We start from the raw sequence: 21,208 nt of genomic DNA, 5'->3' as shown, positions 1-21,208 counted from the left end.
TCCGGAAGTGATCGAGGTAGGAGTCTTCAGTTTGTTTTGATGGAGAGAAACCAAACGAAGGTGGACATGGTTCACATATCAGGACACCCTTGGGTCTCAGAGAGAGGTGTCAGACCTCAGATGAAAAAGCATCTTGTCTCCGGAAAAGCTCCGTCATATCTCCGCAAAACCTTCATCATGTGTCAGAACTCAGATGAAACGGCCTCCGACCACATAGCCTCAGGCTAAACCAAGTATAAATTATGGACGTAGTATCCGTGACGTCACCCATCTGTTTCTGAAGCGCTGTTTTGAGGCCAATCGTCAGCGGCAGCCATATTGCTGCTGTCGCGCAAGTGTGACGTAAATAGGCGGGCTTTGAGCCTCCTCGCCAACAGGTACAGTGTTCCCGCCTGTCAGTCAAGTCAGCTGTGCCTCTCATTGGAAGACTTGTAATCTCAATAGCTTCGAAATTGCTGCGTTACAAAAAAATTCAACCCCGTACAGTGTGTGCCGATCGAGAAATGAGCTATTCAGACTCCACTCGTCTTTTGTACCAGCCTGTAAACATGTTTATTTCTGCTGTAAAGATCGGCTTTTTTGAATTGGTGTGTATGTGGTTTCTGGTACTTCAGGAGCCAGCCTCCAGCGGATCCTTGATGAACTGCAGTTTTTAGCACTTCTGCATTGGATTCATATTTTTAGACCGGAGGTTGCCGCTTGGGTCTGAGGCAGTTTCATCTGAATTCTGACACATGATGAGGGTTTTGCGGAGATATGATGCTTTTTCATCTGAGGTCTGACACCTCACTCTGAGACGCGAGGATGCACTAATATGTAAACCATGTCCAAAACAAACTAAATGACCCCTCACTCGATCACTTCCAGATCACTTTCGGTATTTGGTGCATTCCCTTTCCGTAAAAATGAAATGTTAATTTGTTTCAGAAAAGTTAAAAGTGTTCTGTTGTTTGTAAAATTGTCTCAAACTTTGTAAAAGTGTTTCATCTTTTGTAAATTTGTTTTCTTAAATGTAAATTTGTTTTGGCCTTGGTAAAAGTGTTTTACTGATGTCATTTTGTTTTATAAAATGTAAAAATGTTTTCCAAAATGTAAATTTGTCTCCAACTTTGTGAAAGTGTTTCATCTTTTGTAAATGTGTTTTGTCCTTTAGGGCCACCGTACATCTCAGTATGTAGACTTATAAATGATATATGTATACTAACTAAGTCTGACAAACCTGACAAACTAAACTTCTAGTCAGTACACATACAATCTCACCATCTTTGTTTGTGCTTCCTAACTTTTAACATTTTCACAAGTTCTCTGTCCAAAACATAACAAGTCTTCTGTCTAACTTACTCACTGTATGTTCATATATTTATACAACCATGTGCTTATACATAAATGAAGAGCTGTGTGTATGGATGAGTAAAGTGAAACCTGTCCCTTCTATCTATTTTAGAATCCTGGAGTAGTTTGAGATCCTTGAAAGACTCTCAAGGCAGCATGGCTCCCAAGGACATCATGACCAACTCACATGCTAAATCCATCCTCAATGCAATGAACTCACTCCGCAAGAGCAACACGCTCTGTGATATCACTCTGAGGGTGGAGAACACAGATTTCCCGGCTCATCGTATCGTCTTAGCTGCCTGCAGTGATTACTTTTGTGCCATGTTTACCAGCGAGGTAACACTCAAATGTTGGCATGAAAGTAAAAAGAAATATTGGATTTGTATTATTCTTTGCCTCTGCAAGTGTGGTCAGTATAGCTGCATAGATAAGGGTGGGGGGGGTGCTTAAATGTATCAGATTAAGATCTGCTTCTTCCTCATTTTTGGGGCTCTGAGGAACCGTTTGTTGATAACAAAATGATGGATAACTTCAGGTGTGTGTCTTTTTGTTGCTGTGATCCATCAATAATCTGTCTCCTGTCCCTCCACCTAATGGGTTCTTTTTATGTTGCTGTAGCTTGCAGAGAAGGGGAAATCTTTTGTTGACATCCAGGGGCTGACTGCATCGACGATGGAAATCCTGCTGGACTTTGTCTACACAGAGACCGTGTTAGTCACCGTGGAGAACGTACAAGAGCTGCTCCCTGCTGCTTGCCTGCTGCAGCTCAAAGGTAAGTTGAGGAGTGCCTCGTTTGAATCATGATTTGAAAAGTGTGGGCATAGGCCAACAGTTACCACAGTGAGCACAGGTAGACAACATCTAAGAAAGCATAAAACTATGTATTCTCATATAACCGCTTCTAAAAAAGTGTTGAGTGGTGTTACGTTCAATTTAATAAGAGAAATTCAAAATCACATTAAAAGGGATGGGTGCCAATTCATGTTGTATACACCACCTGAACCAAGTGTCAGGGCCTGGCTCAGATCAAGTATAGGGACAGAGAAAAGGTGAGACAGTCATAGTAAGCCATGAGGGAGGCAAGGCAAGCCAAGTTAGTTTAACTTTGTGTCACAGACAAAACTCGTTTGTTTACTGAGAATACATTTTGTAACATACAGTATGAGAGAGGAAACTATTGCTTATCTGTATTACATTACCATCAGATTCTGCAACCAGGCTCCTGGTTCCTAAAAGTGGGATGTTTGAGAGTCTGTCTTTTTTTGAAGTTTGAGTCAGCCCAGTAGCAAAGACTGTTAGTAATGCTAGTAACAGTAACTAAGAATCTCATTGTCAACTAGCAAACAGTGATTTAAAAACTTCAGTGGATTAATCATTCTTAATTAAATCCCATCAAATCTAAAGTCCCTCCATCCTCTTTATAGCGTTTACATAAATCTAAGTCATGTTAGTTTAATTAACATCATTAGGATTTATTGTTATTCACTACTGTGAATGATGTGAGCATTAGCCAGGTATCAAATCTAATTCCATGTGGTATTAGAAAGGACTTAAATTTATCTCTGCAGAAACCCGGAGGCACGGCATGGCACCACTTTTCAAATGAACAACATCTCCATTTCCTAATTAGCAGCTGTTGAGCGACATGAGGATCCTGTCTCCTGGGATTAATCTGTATTTAAACGATACATTTGTCTGTGTGTCTGTGTGTCTTTTATTTTTTTTTTCCCCAGGGGTGAAAAGAGCGTGTTGTGATTTTTTGGAGAGTCAGCTCGATCCCACCAACTGTTTGGGTATTCGGGACTTTGCTGAGACTCACAACTGCTTGGACCTGATGCAGGCTGCTGAGCTCTTCTCCCAGAAGCATTTCTCCGAGGTGGTTCAGCATGAAGAGTTCATGCTGCTCAGCCAGACAGAAGTGGAAAAGCTCATAAAATGTGATGAAATCCAGGTAGGAAAAGGGGATGTTAAGATGTCTTGAGCTTACTGGTGCAATCATCAGATGTAACGTGGAGGCTGCCTGATCTTCAAAATGGGACGTTATAGAGACGCCCCAATTCAAACTCACATTTGAGCTTCCATATAGATCTCTTCACATACATGCAGTAACTATAACACTTAGATTTAGTGTAAAGACACCTAAAAGCAACAAAGACGTACACTGATCCTGACTTTCACAGCTTTCTTAATGTCATTCAAACACCTTAGAGAGAGAAGAAGAGCGTGTACCAGCCTGCTGTAACCTCAGTCAGTGTGGCCCCCACCAGCTCGGCTCACTTTTGCGGATTTGGGGCTGACAATGAAATTGCAGAGAAGAAAAAGTTGATTTAAGTTTGTCTTTGTGCTCAGGAAATTCCTCGTCCCGACCACACGCCTGGCTTTGTGAAAACACAGTTATTATCACACAAGGATTTATAGATCATCAATTCTCTCAAAGGCTTCTTCCTGTCGTTTCTGTTGTTTTTAACATAATACTAGATCTTACATGTTAATCACAACCAGGCATAATTTGCCCTTTGTACAACTATGTGTTCTCTTGTTATGTTTTAAAGTGAGAATTTATGTCTTTCTCACATTAAGCAAGCTGAATTGTTGCACATCATGTTTCTGCAATACTAAAAGTTCATGCAAGTGCTGCATGATTACAAATTACATCCGAGCATCGCTAATGAAAGTACAACGTCTTTAACAGCTGAGCATTTAATTCATAAATGGAGCTGTATTTCTCCTTACTGTACATGTTGTTTGTTTGTAGGTGGACTCAGAGGAGCCTGTGTTTGAAGCCGTGTTGAACTGGGTCAAACACAACCGAAAGGAGCGAGAACCCTATCTGTCAGACATGCTGGAGTTTGTCCGATTACCACTCCTGACCCCCCGCTACATTACAGATGTCATTGATGCCGAGGTGAGCCAGACGACACACAGCTAATCACGCAACACGCTTCCAGAGAAGGATTATGTGTTGACATTTTCATCACTGTTACCACAGTAATTAAGCAGGTTTTGACACGTTCTAGCCCCTCATACGGTGTAGCCTGCCATGTCGAGACCTCGTTGATGAAGCCAAGAAATTCCACTTAAGACCCGAGCTGAGGAGTGAGATGCAGGGCCCGCGCACACAAGCAAGATTAGGTAGGAGTTCTGGTTTTTTTTATTGCAGCATAGTTATAAGCATGTCTCCTTATTTCTACTCTGTAATCAGCACAGAGAGTTAAAGTGATTTTGTCTCTTTCAGGTGCCAAAGAAGTCCTGTTAGTAATAGGAGGGTTCGGCAGCCAGCAGTCACCGATAGACATAGTCGAGAAATATGATCCAAAAACACAAGAATGGAGCTTCCTTCCTGTGAGTATGGAACATTTAAAAGGAGCTGTTTGATTGATATTCATCTCAGTTTACTCGTCTAACGCAGACCGGTTTGTCTTCAACAGAACATCGCAAGAAAAAGGCGCTACGTCGCTACAGTCTCACTCCACGATCGAGTTTATGTGATCGGAGGCTACGACGGTCGCTCGAGGCTCAGCTCTGTGGAGTGTCTGGACTACACGGCAGACGAGGACGGAGTGTGGTACACCGTCGCCACCATGAATGTAAGACGTGGCCTCGCTGGAGCCACAACACTCGGAGGTAAGCGACGGTGTTGCCTTCTATCTCTGAAACCGTTTCACTACATTCCTTTTCTTAAACATCCTTTTCCTTCTTGTCGTTTCTCAACAGATATGATTTACGTCGCTGGGGGTTTCGATGGCAGCCGGCGTCACACGAGCATGGAGCGATATGACCCGAACATTGACCAGTGGAGCATGCTGGGAGATATGCAGACAGCCAGAGAAGGGGCAGGTTTAGTGGTGGCTAGTGGACTCATATACTGTCTAGGTATGGACTCATGATGTCTCAGGCTTTGACAACCAGCAGCCTGTTGCACCAGCTGTGCGTAAATTCAAACGTAGCCTAGTTTGAACCTTAATTTCTCATTTAGGATGAGCTTACACTCTCTTAACGTTTTGGACGTTACACCAGCTGAGGTAGTTCCATTGCAGCCTAAGTTAAAACTTAATTCTTACACTGAAGTCCTCCGTAGAGTACCGGTTGCTAGGAGCGTCGTTTTGAAAGGTGGGATGATTTGAAGAATGAGGAGATACAGAGGGTTCCCTCAACTAGATTACATCGGCAACGCGTCATCCATGAGCGGTGAAGACCATTGTGGTGTTATTTTGTTACAGTTTTATCTGCCGAATGGGCAACCGTTATGTTAACTTATACTATGGTTGATATATATATATATTTTTTTTTTTTTCAAGATTTGTTTTTTATTGGCAAAACACAAGCTTTACAATACAGGTCCAGTATTTCAAACATATTTTCATGTTTTAAACAAAGTCATATGAAAGCATATATATATATACACACATGCAAAAAAAATAAATAATAATATATACATACATAAAATGACATAATAACTATATATATACTGTAAATACATACATACATACATACATACATACATACATACATACACACATGCACATATACAAATAAATAAATATAAAAGATAATAATGTTAAATAAAATAATTGTATATATGTATTTCTAATGACTAATCAGGTAAGTAGCTGAATAAAGCAATGATTATAACAATGATAATCAGAGAAATAAGAGAAAGTGGTTGATCATTTCACCACTTGATATCACAGTTATTATACACATCCTAGATAAAGGATTTAGGCTATAGTTATCACCTTACTATGATACTTTATCATACTTACATACCTTGTGTTGTTGTTCCAACAGTAGCGTCAGTTGGCAGAGGTTTGTTTCAGCTGTCGGTCACTTCCGAGTTGTTTATACAGTCTATGGTTACGATGTTTTCTCTGATTGGCTGCTGGAAGTGTAAACGTCATATCTGCAACAATGTTTTGGTTAGTTCAGACGTTACAGTCTACTAGTTAAGATGAACCTTATGTCTCTGTGGTGCAACCATAGACTGTAAAAATATGGACGTAGTATCCGTGACGTCACCCATCTGTTTCTGAAGAGCTGTTTTGAGACCAATCGGCTGCGGCAGCCATATTGCTTCTGTCGAGCCAGTGTGACGTAAAGAGGCAGGCTTTGAGCCTCCTAGCCAACAGCTGCAGTGTTCCCACAGGCAGCTGTGCCTCTCATTGGAAGACTGGTAATCTCAATATCTTCGAAATTGCCGAATTAGAAAAAAATTCACCCCCCTCACAGTGAGAGGACATCGAGAAATTAGCTATTCAGACTACACTCATCTTTTGTACCAGGCTGTAAACATGTTTATTAGTGCTGCAAAGATCGTCTTTTCCCCATTCATGTGTATGTGACTTCCGGTACTTCCAGAGCCAGCCTCAAGCGGATCCTCGATGAACTGCAGCTTTTAACACTTCCGCATTGACTCATATTTTTAGACCGGAGGTTGCCCCTTGGGTGCAACCAAACAATGATACAACTTAAGTTACAAACTAACTAGTTTCAACGTATGGTTTAGTGTGGGCTTTACACCCTAACTTAGGACACAACTTACGCACACCTGGTGCAACAGACTGCAGATGTATTAGGCCTGCATCTTAGGACTGTTGTCTGTTAACAGCAGAGTATTTCCTATTAAGTGTTAACCAATCAGTTTACTGCTTTGTCTTGAAAATGTGATGACACAATCACTAGAGCCCAAGGAGGTTTTATCCAAAATCAAAGACTCACAGCACACCCTCATTTAGAGGAAAAACTAAAGCAAACATTTGAGTTCATCTGTGATACATACTGGTGAATTTCTTCAGAACCAACTTAAGATAACCTCACTGGCCCAAGTTTAGGATAACTCTGATAGGAAATCAATGAGCCCTGACTGACTCTTTCAACATCACAGAAGTCCTGCAGGGTAAGCTTTCCTGTGAAGAGTCCTAATCTTCCTCATGCTCTGATAAAAGTAAAACTTCCACTACACCGCATCTTGAAGGCAAACATAAAAGTTATACACTCACTCTCCTTCCTGTCAGACTCTTGGGAGCAGTCAAAATGATTTCCTCCTAAACTGAGGAAACCGTTTTCTTCTTGAGTCACTTATCATCTACGACTGCAGACAGTCTTTGGCTGCTCGACAGATGATTCAGTCCACAGCCCATTTCTTCAGCAGAGATACATTTAAGACTAGTCTTCACCCATCACTCCTTTTTAAACACGTTGATGGTTGACTGACTCTGAGTCACTCTGAGTGAATAATAAATGGGCTTGAAGACACAAGCTAAGCTAACAACATTAAGGCTTATAACAACTCGTAGTGTGACACCGTTTGAGAGACACGGCTGCTAAATGAGGTCAAAAAGAATATCTCATGTTGTGTAACTAGTTAGTTTTTGATGAAAGGATTCAAATTTTGGTTGATACAAGTCAGAAAATATTGAGAAATTCAAAATACAGATTCCTAAAGATAAAGAGTTCAATCTTTACAGAAGAGGTTTGAGATTATTTTTTATGTTTTCTTGAACATCATCTTCATTGATTATCATAAGATTTTGCACATTGTTGCACAATCCAGTAACAGTTTCATCTCCTCTCTGTTTCCTCACAGGTGGATACGACGGACTAAATATCCTGAACTCAGTGGAGCGGTACGACCCACACACAGGCCACTGGACGAGTGTGACCCCCATGGCCACCAAGCGGTCAGGTAGGTGAGAAAACAGAAGGAAGTCAAATATTGAACCTGTGCGTGTGTGTTTCTGTTTTAAGTCTGAGGCTCTTCTGCTGTTCTCAGGAGCTGGCGTGGCTTTACTGAATGATCACATCTACGTAGTGGGAGGCTTTGATGGAGTGTCACATCTGGACTCTGTGGAAGTTTACAACATCAGAACAGACTACTGGACCACAGTCGCCAGTATGACCACTCCGAGGTGTTATGTAGGAGCGACAGTTCTCCGAGGACGTCTCTACGCCATCGCTGGGTAAGACAAGTGTCCTAATGTCTTCCATTGAAGTTTTGAGTTTTGCCGTGTTGAAGCAGGAGGTTGAATCCTTGTCTTTGCTCTGTAATGTCTATGCAGGTTTCTGCCTTCCGTAAGTTAAAGATCCGTAACCCCAAATGGATTTCTGATCCTTGCAAACTGTTGCTTTGTTGTTTTTTTACAGCATACAGAGCTTGCCTTGGAGAGGAAAGAGGCCAAGTGTCTTTTCTGATTGCTGCATGAATGCTTTCAAAACTTAAAAAACCTCAGAACATCACTCCTTTTACTCAGAAAAGGCTGACTTCAGAGGGCATAATTCAAAATATCCACATGGAATTTGCTTCTTACTTGATCATGAACTGTTAATCTAAGCTTGCATCTCTGTGTTCAAAGCACTTCTGATTGTGGTTAATGCTCTCGCTTCCTCCCTTTGTCTCATCTCCTTCCCTAGCTATGATGGGAACTCTCTCCTCAGCAGTATCGAATGTTACGACCCGGTGATCGACTCCTGGGAGGTTGTCACGTCCATGGCAACGCAGCGGTGTGACGCCGGAGTCTGCGTTCTACGAGAAAAGTGATCTTTGCCAAGAAGAAGAAGAACCTCAAGAAGAACCACAGACAGAAGAACAGGCAGCTAGACTTTGCTAAAATGCCACTAAAACAGAGCCACAGAGGGGGATGTTTGCTCGCCAGTATGCAAATAAAAGGTACTCTGAAAATGAAGTGCAGCCGTTTGAAACGCCTCCTCTGCAGGATGGTTGAACCTCAACGCTAAGACTGTGCAACAGAGATTCAGCTTCACCCCGGTAGATGTCATCTCAAAAGAGGCCTCCAAGGAGCCCACCATCACATGCATGACTCTCTTCGGTGGTACTTGTTGCTGTCGTTACCTGTGAGATTATTTTTTCAGTTTGTCTTCAAAGTGCAATATATTTCTACTCATCATGAGGAAAGTATAAGAAGGAGCCGATGTAGACTCCGGTTGCTGCTATTCGCCTTATGACTTTGGCCTACATTGAACATCCACGCTGCCAATCATTGATAGTGACAGTACATTGGCTTCTTATCGAGTGTACTCTTTGGCATTGCGAGGTCATTAATGGGTCAGTAATTCAGCCCTTTTTGTAATTCTTCCTGTAAACTGTGCTTTTAGATTTAAATCACTTTATCATAAAAGTTTAATTCTTATTGTTGCTCTCAGAATATATATTTAGAGATAAATATCGTTTTAGAAAAATGACTGAATTGTAACAGTTGATTCTTTGTCCTTCCATTCAGCACAAATGCTAAATCGCAAAGTATTAAGTATGAGGTGCATGTGATTTGATTTCACATTTCTCAGCTTATGGATTTGGACATGAATGTTAGGACACAAAGTCATGACATCACTGTTGCCTGGGAAGTGAATAAACACACTGAGAATTGAAACCTTTCAGCTGTGGTGCATCTGTAAACCAAACACTGAGTATCTGCTCCTCAAGTCATCGGTTAAGTCTCTGACATGTTGGTAAGAAAGCTCCTCACTCAGTCACATCCACAGAGTAAACGTGGAAATCATCTGGAGGCTTCTTAGGGAAGTCAAATCCACTGCAACCCTGTAAACGCTCTTCTGTCCATCTTAACACACTGAAACTGAAATGATAAAAAGACACCAGCTAACTGGTTTTGCAGTGCAACTTTCCAACATTTTTAACTGAATACACATTTACACTTGGTTCAGCATTAAGCGGCATATCTGCAATCTACTTTTTAGCTATGCTAGCATCATGACTGTTCCTCAGATCGTCTTTTAATTTGGTCCACAATCCAGAATCTTACTGCAACAAATTAAAAAAGAAGACATCAACGGGCCCCAGATGCTCAATTCTCAGGTAAAAGTCACCTTGAACAGGTCACTAGTTAAAGCTGCTGTTGGCAGTCACAGAGTAAACATCTGTTCAGAGAGAGGGACTTCGAATGTCAACACTATCCCTCCCAACCAGATTTCCTCTTAGCCCGCCAACACTGATCTGCATGGGCAGTCATGATAGTGCCGGACTCATAACCAATCGGAGGACAATCGCCCCTTAACCAATCAGGACAGAGGATTGGAGATTAGCTATGATTGGTCCGTCATAACAGGAACGAGGGGAATAATAACATTGCTTGATACAACGGCATTGGAAAACACAGAGATTTCGCAATAGTCTCAAATTACTTCACTTACCGATGAGTACAGATGGTTATTATGACCTTTTCTCCAAACCCAGCAGAAAAAAGCAACATTTTTTACACAATTCCTACCAACAGCAGCTTTAAGCCTCATGGTTAAATCATGCACCCCATATACAGAGGCTTTAGTCCTTGAAACAAAGCAGAGAGCCTGGGTTTGATTCCAACCTGCAGCCCTTTACTGTTCGTGGTTTCCCACTCTCTTCCAGTTTCCTGCTCTATCCACTGTCCTGTCTTGTGAATAAAGGCACAAAATCCCCATAATAATCCTAAAAAAAGCCACCTTAAATCCAGCATGGTGTTGATATTAATGAGTAAATGCCCCAGTTAGAGTAACACAGACAACTTATCAGTCAGGATTGATCTTTGACTCGTCACGTGATGCAATTGCCACATGTGACATCATGATTAATTTGTTGCTTAAGTTTAGTTCAAACGCTTGCAGAACCAATGACACATCAGTCTCTGCTTTTTTGCAACCAAACTTCTAGTTATGAAGTAATAACTGGAAAGAAACCACTCCATTACACACAAAAAGTAAGTGTTCATGTGCATTTTCTGTATTATATAATTAAGGACAAACAGTAAAGGAGCTTTATCTGCTGAAAACACACATTTCACATTCTGGTCATATAACTGCAACTTTAAAAATGCAGATTTATGACATGTATTAACACTTGGCATAAAAAGTGTTGAGATACTAATTAATTCTAGCGTGCATAAAAGCTCAATTTATAAGGTCTAAACCTGTATGGTGTGAGAGGTGTAAAATAACTAACTCCATGTACTTGACTTCATTGAGCAGATCAGCGAGCATATAAAGTTACTAAATCATATTTCTGTTCCCTCCTCCATTGTGTAAAGATTGAAAAAAAGCGCTCAGGTGAGCTTGTCTGCAGGTATAAAGAGCGTCTGGTAGCAGGCGGGACAGAGCGGAGCTGTGCTGGTGGAGTGAGGATTACCTCTCCCAGAGCAGAGGAGCGCCTATCAGAGGAGTGTGTGGAATCTTGCTGAGCGACTTACTTGAACCCTGCACCTAAACCAGCTTTTTATCATCTGAGGCAACATGGTAAGATCATTTCAGTTAATGAAAGAAGTGGAAAGTTCACCTGGGAAAGTTTGATGTCGTTTTCATTGAAGTGTGAATCTTAACTGTTCCCTGAAATCTCTGCACTTTTTGTTTTTTTATGCAAGAAAAAGATGAGTACGATAAGAAAGGATTGTTATCAAAGCTACAATACATCCAAAGATCTTGTTGCCATCTTGTTAATGTTTATTTAAACTTGTGCGCCAACAACCAACTCTGCAACATTAAGTAGGCCCTAATGATGTCCTTGCATAACTCTTTGTTAATGGTTTTATGATTTCATAATCACTGACAGTTTGAGACAGCCACAAGACGAGATCAAACTTCATTCTTAAACTCAGAACAATAACATTTTAGATCAGAAACTTGCCCTTAAAGAACTTTACGTTTTAATTAATGATCTTTTTTTTAATTCATACTCATATTCCAAACTTTGGTCTTCCCCCTGTCTTTAAAATGTCACTCAACAGCAAAAAAAATCATCTTGGGGGATGTTCCTTCTCCAAGGAAAACAAAAGCTGAAATTCTCAACATGTTGAAACGTGTCTGCGGGAAGCACTTAGAAAATGCAACAGTACAGTGTTGGGATAAGCCTGTCGTGTTTTGACATTATTTACTCTTAACAACTTGGAAAGCTGAGAACAAGAGCTATAGCTAATAGAGGGTGTCATCAGACAGGTTTGTACACATGCTTCATGTGTGCAGAGGCAAAGAAAGGCCAAAATAGAAGTTCTTTTTATGAACACATGAATGTGTAATAATTGGACTGTTGGCTTTTATTTCAAAGTAGAATACTTTTAAAAGATTATTTTTAGGGCTTTTGTTTGCCTTCATTCAATAGGACAGCTGAAGGGAGACAGAAAATTAAGGGGGGGTTGACATGCACCAAATTGCAACAGAACCAGAAGTGAAGCATGCAACCACAGGACTGTAGCCTCTGTACCAACTGAGAACAACAGGTGCCCCCCAAATTAAAATACCTCAGTGCTTAGAGCTCGCAGAGGATGTTTTTAGACCTGACATTCTATCTTGAATATTTAGTGGCAGAATCTTCCTCTTAGTGTATTAAAACTTGTAGTCAGAAGTTGCTCTAGTCTGTACTCTGTCAGACAATGGTGTAATGGGATTATAAGGGTATGGGTCAGGTATATACAACAGGATATCGTCAGCATAAAGAGACAGTAGTATTCATTTAAACCAAATGTGATCCCTGTTATGGAAGAGCTGCATTGGCTATTGGTTCAATGGCTTCTGCAAAAGGTAAGGGTGAGCTCAGAGACATCACTTTACAAGTTATTCTAAATCTACTTATCCTACATGACCTTTATTTTCAAGAGCAATTTTAGCCCTATAACGCCAAGCGTATCATATTTGAAACATCAGTTTTTGAGACCTCTACATCATCAGTGTGATATATTGTTTCCCCAAAAAACCTGATGTATACAATCAGACAGTGCACGGATAATCCACCAGGTGTGAGTAATCCATGCACCGGACTTGAGACATCCAAAATGGCAGCTGTGGATCAGTGACCCACTTTTTCATGGATATTTTTGCCAGTTTTGAAAAAGTTTGGATGAAAAAAACTTTCAAATTGTTACTGAAACTTCAAGAGGCATAGTCACTGGATTGATGCAATGTAAAAGTATTTAATATTTCATCATTTAATTTAAAGTCAAATCGTGTTGAAAATGTGTATATCAAAATTGATACAGCAGGTATATAAGGCAATTTATTTGGAGATCTGTCAATCATAATTTTATTAGATTTCATACATTATTCCATAAAGCAACATACAGTCTTTTTATTATTTAAGAACATGTTTAAATGATATAATTAGGTATATTAAGAGTAGAAAATTAGTTATTTATAGTGTATATTGTATTTTTATATATGCAACCTGCTGCATCATGATGATTGATAACTAGTTGAATGTTGCCACGGCTCCCTAGTAAATAATTGTCTTTTGCTCATTGATTTCCACAAAAAAATATACAATAATTTAGTTTTTTTTTTGCTATGTAGTAGATACAAAATATGTATGATGTTGTCGTGCAATTTGGAAAAAGAAGTCTAAGTTTGAAATTACTTTGGGAAAATTTAAAGGAAATTCAAAGTTTAATAGGCTAAAAAAAAATTGTATCTGTTATAGTTTGTTTAAAAAAGAAGAAACTTTGAGCAAACATTTGCACCAAAATGCTTGATATAACACATGATACAAATTAAAACTCATATATGAAAATTGCCATTTAATTTTTATTTTTATTTTTATCAGAAAGTCCAATAAACACTCCATTTTCAAAGAATTAGACATTTCTGGCAATTATTTAATGGTTCAGGTTTTACAGGGTAAAGGAGATAATTTCAGATATTGTAAATATCTATATATGAAAGGCAAAAAGCTTCCCATGCTTTGATTCTTTACAGGTTTATGTTGCAGTAGCTAGGATTTTTATGGCACAGATATCAAGCTATACCACAAGAGTTGTTCATTTTGTGTTTTGTGAGAGAAACTTTTATGACTGTCCCTTAACTTTCACCTGTATTGGTTATTTTTTTCTGTTCAGAGAGAGTGCATCTCCATCCATGTGGGCCAGGCAGGTGTGCAGACAGGAAATGCATGCTGGGAGCTCTTCTGCCTGGAGCATGGCGTCGGGCCTGATGGCGTCTTCCTTGATAATCCAGCAGAACCGAACTCTCGTGAAGACCCATTCAACACTTTCTTCAACACAGGGAGCTCTGGGCATCACGTACCCAGGGCGCTTTATGTGGACCTGGAGCCCACTGTGGTTGGTGAGTCGTCCTGTTTGAGGTCATGAAGTCATGCAGGTGACTGTAGATGTGAATGCTGGTATACCAAGCAACAAATGCAGAGAGGGCTCCTTTGCTTTGTATTCAATGTTGGCTAACATGTACAGAGGAATGTTATGTAAATCATCTTGTCTTGTTGTTAGTCTTGATTGTTTGTTTTGGTCATAAAGAGGCCTCACTGTTAACTTCAGCCTGTTTCATAACCAGCCAAAAACTCCTCAAAGGACCTTTAATCCCCATCAGAGAAAAAAGTTCCTTCTTTATCAAACACAAAATCTGTATCACTGTTACATTAGACATAAAATGTACATTTGCATATATGTAATTATTTGTGAATGTATTCAGTCATGTTTTCAATTTGTCTGATCCTTTTTAAATACATTTCAGGAACTTTTCAATACATTTTTCATAGTTTCAGATGAAATAGACAGTTAATAACACAGTGTTCATCGTTTAACGCTCAATTTATAAAAGAAAAAGATAAAGGTCAAAGCTGTCTACATAAGTGGTCCAGCTGACGAGTCAGCAACAAGTCAATAAGGTTGAAGATAATGTGTAAGGGGGCGCTAGTGGCCAAGCAGTTTAAGTGCTTATACAGAGGATATAGTCCTCATCGCAGAGGTCGCTGGTTTGACTCCCGGCTGCGACCATTTGCAGCCTGTCTTCCCCCATTCTCTGCTTCACACGTTTCCTGCATCCCTTAAAGCTGCTGTTGGTAGTCGTGATATAAACATCAGTTCAGGGAGAGATTTCGAATGTCAACACTACCCCTCCACACCAGATTTGCCTCTCACTACACCCCTCTGCCCCACTCTCTGCTCCTGTAAGCCCTGCCCACAAACAGGTCGTAGTGCATGTTCAATCAGGACGATGTAAGAGGACCAATCAGGAGAGTGGCTCTGATTGGTCAGAGCTGACGGGAGCGATTGGAATTTTTAGATTGCTGGATACAGAGGCATAGAAAAATGCGGAGATCTCGCCATAATCTCAAAATACCTCATTTATTGATGGCTGTTGATGAGTGTTATGACTTTTCAGCCAAACACTGCACAAAATAAGTGCAGATTTTTTTACCCCAATCCTACCAACTGCAGCTTTAAGCTGTCCTATCAACAAAGGTGAAAATGCCCCAAAAATTGAACTTTAAAAGATAATGTGTAAGCAGAAATGATGAACAAGCCCTGACTTGTCTGTTTGAGTCAATTACTCTGCACTGACAAATTAAACCAAACTGTTGTTGATCTAAAAACTCTCTGAATGAAACTTCTCTTTCAGATCAGGTGAGAGTTGGAAAGTACAGATCGCTTTTCCACCCCGAGCAACTGATCTCTGGAAAGGAGGATGCAGCTAACAACTACGCTCGTGGTCACTACACTGTGGGGAAAGACATCATTGATGGAGTCATGGAGCGCATTCGCAAAATGGTCGGTAGTTATGAAAATATCAATAAATGTTATTGTGCGACCTCCAGGAAGGAGATATGAAGACATAGAAACCATTGTTCCAGCTTAGCTTTTTATTCTGCTTAACTTAGTAAGATGAGTGGATGAAATGTTAATTATCACAGTTTAATTACATGAGTGTAAAGTCCACATGTCTGCTAAATGCTATCTTTCTCCACTAGAAGGGGCCTATTTTATAAAGGAATAGTTCCCCTTTTTCCTGTCCTGCAGAGAGAATAATAATAAGATTCATCCCACTCTCAGAACAGCTCAATGTCATGGTTACGTAATCTGAGCGTGAGATTCACGGAAATCACGTGAGATTTTGTTTGGATTCAAACAAACAGGATAACGTGCCCGTCTGTGAGTTTAAGAGCTGCTATTCAGATTTTGTTCCCCAGGGACTGAGTCATGCTAGCAGTTTCCTTCTGTTTCCAGTCTTTGTACTAAGCTAAGCTAACAGGCCATTTGACATAGCTGCATACTGAGTAAACAAAAGTGCAAGAGGCATCAATCTTCTCACCTCAGTTTCTACACGAAAGCAAATGAACACATTTGTGAAAGAAGTGTAACAGTGTTTTTTCTCTCTGTTCAAACCATCAGTCGGACCAGTGCACCGGCCTGCAGGGCTTCCTCGTCTTTCACAGCTTTGGAGGGGGGACCGGCTCTGGCTTCACCTCTCTGCTGATGGAGCGTCTGTCTGTCGATTACGGAAAGAAGTCGAAGCTGCAGTTTGCGGTCTACCCGGCTCCACATGTGTCCACAGCTGTAGTAGAGCCCTACAACGCCATCCTGACCACCCACACCACCTTAGAGCACTCCGACTGCGCCTTCATGGTCGACAACGAGGCCATCTACGATATCTGCCGTCGCAACATGGACATCGAGAGTCCCGGCTACATCAACCTGAACAGATTGATCGGTCAGATTGTTTCCTCAATCACAGCCTCTCTACGGTTTGATGGCGCCTTGAACGTGGACCTCATGGAGTTCCAGACCAACCTGGTCCCATTCCCTCGTATCCACTTCCCGTTGGTCACATACGCGCCCATCATCTCTGCTGAGAAGGCGTACCACGAGCAGCTGACTGTACCCGAGATCACGAGTGCCTGCTTTGAACCGACCAATCAGATGGTCAAGTGTGACCCCCGCCATGGAAAGTACATGGCGTGCTGCATGCTGTACCGAGGGGATGTGGTCCCAAAGGATGTCAACGCTGCAATTGCAAATATAAAGACCAGACGCTCCATTCAGTTTGTGGACTGGTGCCCCACGGGCTTCAAGGTGAGGAACATTATGGGCTGACTGCGCTTATAGTACTGGTAATACTGTTAAGATAGCAACCCAGGAACCCATCGTCTGTAATCTGACCACAGTTTAGCTTTTGATTTATCCCTTAAAACTAACATCAATGTATAAGTGCAACTCAAGATCTACTGACAACACTAGAAGCCCCAAAAAACTGTCTGTCACTTCTGGACTCGGTTTAGAGATTATGAAGGTAAATCTTCATCTCCACAAATGCCACCTACCTGATCGTCCTCTTTGTCTCCACAGGTTGGCATCAATTACCAACCTCCCACTGCTGTCCCTGGTGGAGACCTTGCCAAAGTCCAGAGAGCCGTGTGCATGCTGAGCAACACCACTGCCATCGCGGAGGCCTGGTCACGTCTCGACCACAAGTTCGACCTCATGTACGCCAAGCGAGCGTTTGTCCACTGGTACGTGGGAGAGGGGATGGAGGAGGGAGAGTTTGCAGAAGCCAGAGAGGACCTGGCGTGTCTGGAGAGGGATTACGAGGAGCTGGGTTGTGAGAACACTGATTCTGAGGATGAGGATGAACAAGAATACTGAACCTCAGAGCTCCAACAGCTGCACTGCGATGATGTTCATCTGTACTGAGTAAATCATTGTGACATACTCTTCTTGTTATGCATTTTTTCTAAGCCTGAGTTTACCAAACTGATCATCTTTTTATTGTCCTGTTTTTATAATGAAAGCTTTAGATTCATCTCCTGAAAACCGGGCCGATGTTCAGCATACATTTTTCCAATCACCAAGCTACTTTGATAACAAGAAAGTAAAAGATATGAATAAGCATTTTCCCTGTAAGTCTTAATAATAGTGTTCTGACGAGGGGACTGTAGGTTACAGTTTTCTTCCATGTTTTTTATCTTTCTACTTCCAGCATTCTCTCGACTACTGACTGAGAATTGGGTCATGGAAATGTATCATGAAAAAAATAACAAAACAAAATGAAAAATAAATGTACTTTATACAAAATGGATTTGTTTTTGTTAACAAGCTCTTGGTTTCTTCCCAAACCACATTCCCTGACTTTAACTCTTCCTTCTATGTAGCCTCTCTACCAGTGGCAGTTCTGGGGAGGGGCCAACAGGGGCCAGTGCCCCTCTAAAACGGAACCTGAATCCCCCTGTGGCCCCCCCTCCACACCAAACAAATATTATACAATAAAAAAAGCTTCGATATCGCGCCGATGTTACAGGCGGAACACATGCGTGTGGCACTTGGTTCCAGTCCCTTAGAGCGCTAAGGGACTCATGTTGAGTGTAAACAGCCAAACAGCTGCTGTCAGTCTGCATTTTGATCTAGCACACAGTAGTATATATGTCTAGTATATAGGGATGCACTGATGTTTTGCCAGTTTGGTCTCAGCCGGTCCCCCCCTTCTCAGTCTCTTTTGTCAGGGTTAAATGTGTCCCTCTGACAACACCCTTGGCCCCAGCCTGACCCCCCCCCATGAAAATTTGTCTAAAACCACCATTGCTCTCTACGTGACAAGAAGTCAAACAAGTACTTCCCAAAAGGAAGCATTTTAACTTGTTGTGTAAGATATTAAATGTCACATTTTAACACCATAACAATGAACAAACACTGTTACCAAGAGTAATAAGGGTCCATTCTGCATTGTTAGTTATTTTAAATGGTTATTATGCTCATTTTAAGGGTTAATTATGTCCTTCTGTTTGCTTTTTTCTCTCTTACATGAGTTAGAGCTAAAAAAAAAACAACACTTTACCTGTCTCTGATTGGTTTTTTTGAAAACTGAAATGCTTTCTTTGAGCTACTTTAAAGGACTCTGGAACCCTCCTCTACTGTTGCCATACTACAGAGGTGCTGTCATTGAGTTAAAGTGCTGTTGGTAGTCACAGAGTAAACATCTGTTCAGAGAGAGGGACTTCGAATGTCAACACCATCCCTCCCAACCAGATTTCCCCATAGCCCCCCGATATAGATCGGCGTGTGCAGTCATGATAGTGCCGGACTCAACCAATCGGAGGACGTAGTAGGGGCCGCCCCTTAACCAATCAGGACAGAAGATTGAAGATTAGCTATGATTGGTCCGTCATAACGGGAACGAGGGGAATAATTACATTGCTTGATACAAAGGCGTTGGAAAAAGCAGAGATTTCACAATAGTCTCAAATTACTCCACTTACCGATGAGTACCGATGGGTATTATGACCTTTTCTCCAAACCCAGCAGAAAAAAGTAACGTTTTTTGATCCCAAATCTGACCCATAATGTTTGAAAAGGGACAAAAAAATCGTTTTACTTTTATTGAGGTCATATTCAGTAGGCTACACATGACTTACAGTTTGAAGTTTGAAGTTTTTATGTTATTAATGTGTCATGCATACAGTCATATGCCCAGCCCGCGTGGGCTTCCAAGACACCATAAATTTGTCCAGTCCAGGGTCAGAGCGCACAGCAAGCACAATCATTCATTTTAAGGAAACTGAGGGAGAAAATTAAAACAGAAAAAAAGAAAATAATACAAATAAAAAAGCACACTACTTAAAAAGACTACCTTGTCTTCTTTTCCAGGCTTTTGATACAAAATTAACTAGTTTGAACACCTCAAAATTAAACAACTTACATGTGATAAACTATTTTATCAGTTTTATGGTTTCTGTACTTTAAAAAAGTGGTGGTTAATTGAACTGAAGTGTTACATTTAACTTAATCTCAGGACATAACCAAAATCGAGCCAGTTCCTTGCTTTAAAGGTCTTATATATCCTGCAGAAGGTGACAGGAGAGGTTACAAAACGCTCACGAGGAGCATCCAATGGAACTGCACAGGCTGTCTATTGAAGCAATGAGTTCCGGTAGCCGTGAAGGTGTCACCTGAACAGATTCATCCGCGCAAGTGTAAACATAAAACAGTCCACAAAGAAAAGGAAGGTGTGTATCTCTTCTGAGCAGGATGCAGAGAAAGTTGTTCGTTGTTTTCAATTAAATAAGCGTTTAATGCTTTACAGTGAAGACATGATAACGCCAACAGTCGTTTCAGTTCGACTTTATAAGGGTCTATATGAAGTCAAGCTGTACAGCCTGGAGAGGAAGAATCATCATCGCCTAATTATGAAACATATGAAACAGGTCAATGTGTTAAATAACAAGAGAAAGCTTCAATTATATACTAAAAGACTCTAAATAGTAAAGAAGTGTAATTTCTGTTAGAATATTGATCATAGTCAAAGTCACGCCTAATCCATACTTTCTGACAGACAATTTTAGTTCAAATTATAATTTCTTAAAGATTCATTTATTGGGTTTAGATCTATTATATGACTGCAGCCAGTTGATGACATAACAAATGTACAGGTTTGACTTCACTCTCATATTCTCATTGTATGCCACATCTCTCCAATGTAAAGGAAATTTCAATTCGATTCAAAAAACTTTATTTGTCTCAGGGAGGCAGTCAGTGTACAGAAATATAAGTTCACTATCTGAAAGTCAAAGTATGAATAGTATGACTAGATTTGATGCTGTGTGATAGATTTATTGCAAAAAAAATGTGCAAAACATTTAAAAGTGGCTCATAGCTTAGAAACATTGTTTTTATTTCCATGCAGATGGAATTATATTTGATCAATACAGATATGTTTTTTAGATTTTATGCATAGTTTTTTACTTTTGTTTATATATATATTTATTTATTTATTTATTTATTTATTTATTTATTTATTTATTTATTTATAGTTTTTCAATTTTACAAAGTCAAATATGTTGAAAACAGAGCATCTTACAATACTAATTGAAACACACTTAATTAAACAAACAAATGGTACAGATGAGTATTAGCAGAGAGAAAGATAAACAAACAAACAAACAAACATAAACAACCAAATAAACAAAAACAGTGCTGCCAGTTCACAGAGATACATAAATAGTGTTTCAAAATTGTTATCACTAAAGTAACAACTCAGGAATGAGGTATGGTGACATGAATACTTGGTGTAAAGAGGTTTAGATCCCTCCTATGATGACGGGTTAATGTTATATTGTGCCAAAAAAGGTCCCAAACCTTCTTGAATTTACTCTGTGTGTTTAGTT

General features: G+C 40.4%; 2 protein-coding genes across 6 annotated transcripts in view; both read left to right on the top strand.

Moving 5' to 3' along the window:
* The window catches only part of klhl12 (kelch-like family member 12), a 44,000-nt gene extending 34,281 nt beyond the window's left edge, over positions 1-9,719 (top strand). For all 3 annotated transcript variants that reach the window (XM_034696507.1, XM_034696508.1, XM_034696506.1), the window contains 11 exons: positions 1,445-1,671; positions 1,954-2,107; positions 3,069-3,286; positions 4,091-4,240; positions 4,353-4,467; positions 4,571-4,677; positions 4,764-4,959; positions 5,050-5,208; positions 7,919-8,017; positions 8,105-8,291; positions 8,743-9,719. In XM_034696507.1, the coding sequence (XP_034552398.1) occupies positions 1,489-1,671; positions 1,954-2,107; positions 3,069-3,286; positions 4,091-4,240; positions 4,353-4,467; positions 4,571-4,677; positions 4,764-4,959; positions 5,050-5,208; positions 7,919-8,017; positions 8,105-8,291; positions 8,743-8,869 (1,695 nt within the window). In that variant the 5' untranslated portion in view covers positions 1,445-1,488 and the 3' untranslated portion in view covers positions 8,870-9,719. The remainder of the gene's footprint in view (positions 1-1,444; positions 1,672-1,953; positions 2,108-3,068; positions 3,287-4,090; positions 4,241-4,352; positions 4,468-4,570; positions 4,678-4,763; positions 4,960-5,049; positions 5,209-7,918; positions 8,018-8,104; positions 8,292-8,742) is intronic.
* Positions 9,720-9,820: 101 nt separating this feature from the next.
* On the top strand, positions 9,821-17,763 carry tuba5 (tubulin alpha 5). Of its 3 annotated transcripts, XM_034696511.1 has the most exons (6): positions 9,821-10,162; positions 11,367-11,571; positions 14,157-14,382; positions 15,676-15,824; positions 16,446-17,126; positions 17,400-17,763. In XM_034696511.1, the coding sequence occupies exons 2-6, from the start codon at positions 11,569-11,571 to the stop codon at positions 17,694-17,696; spliced, it is 1,356 nt and encodes a 451-aa protein (XP_034552402.1). In that variant the 5' UTR covers positions 9,821-10,162; positions 11,367-11,568; the 3' UTR covers positions 17,697-17,763. The 3 variants fall into 3 exon arrangements, with proteins under 3 accessions (XP_034552402.1, XP_034552403.1, XP_034552401.1); XM_034696512.1 differs by lacking the exon at positions 9,821-10,162 and having other exon boundaries at positions 10,656-11,571; XM_034696510.1 differs by lacking the exons at positions 9,821-10,162; positions 11,367-11,571 and adding an exon at positions 12,151-12,849.
* Positions 17,764-21,208: the final 3,445 nt, after the last annotated feature.

The sequence above is a fragment of the Notolabrus celidotus genome, chromosome 11 (assembly GCF_009762535.1).
Source record: "Notolabrus celidotus isolate fNotCel1 chromosome 11, fNotCel1.pri, whole genome shotgun sequence".
Lineage (NCBI taxonomy): Eukaryota > Metazoa > Chordata > Actinopteri > Labriformes > Labridae > Notolabrus > Notolabrus celidotus.
The sequence above is the reverse complement of the archived record's forward strand: the minus strand, read 5'-3'. Positions and strand labels throughout refer to the sequence as shown.

Coding starts and splice junctions, on each gene's coding strand:
- tuba5 (XM_034696510.1), top strand. CDS start 12,805: ATGGAAGAGCTGCATTGGCTATTGGTTCAATGGCTTCTGCAAAAG. Junction 14,383..15,675: donor CCTGGAGCCCACTGTGGTTG/GTGAGTCGTCCT, acceptor CTTCTCTTTCAG/ATCAGGTGAGAGTTGGAAAG. Junction 15,825..16,445: donor TGGAGCGCATTCGCAAAATG/GTCGGTAGTTAT, acceptor TCAAACCATCAG/TCGGACCAGTGCACCGGCCT.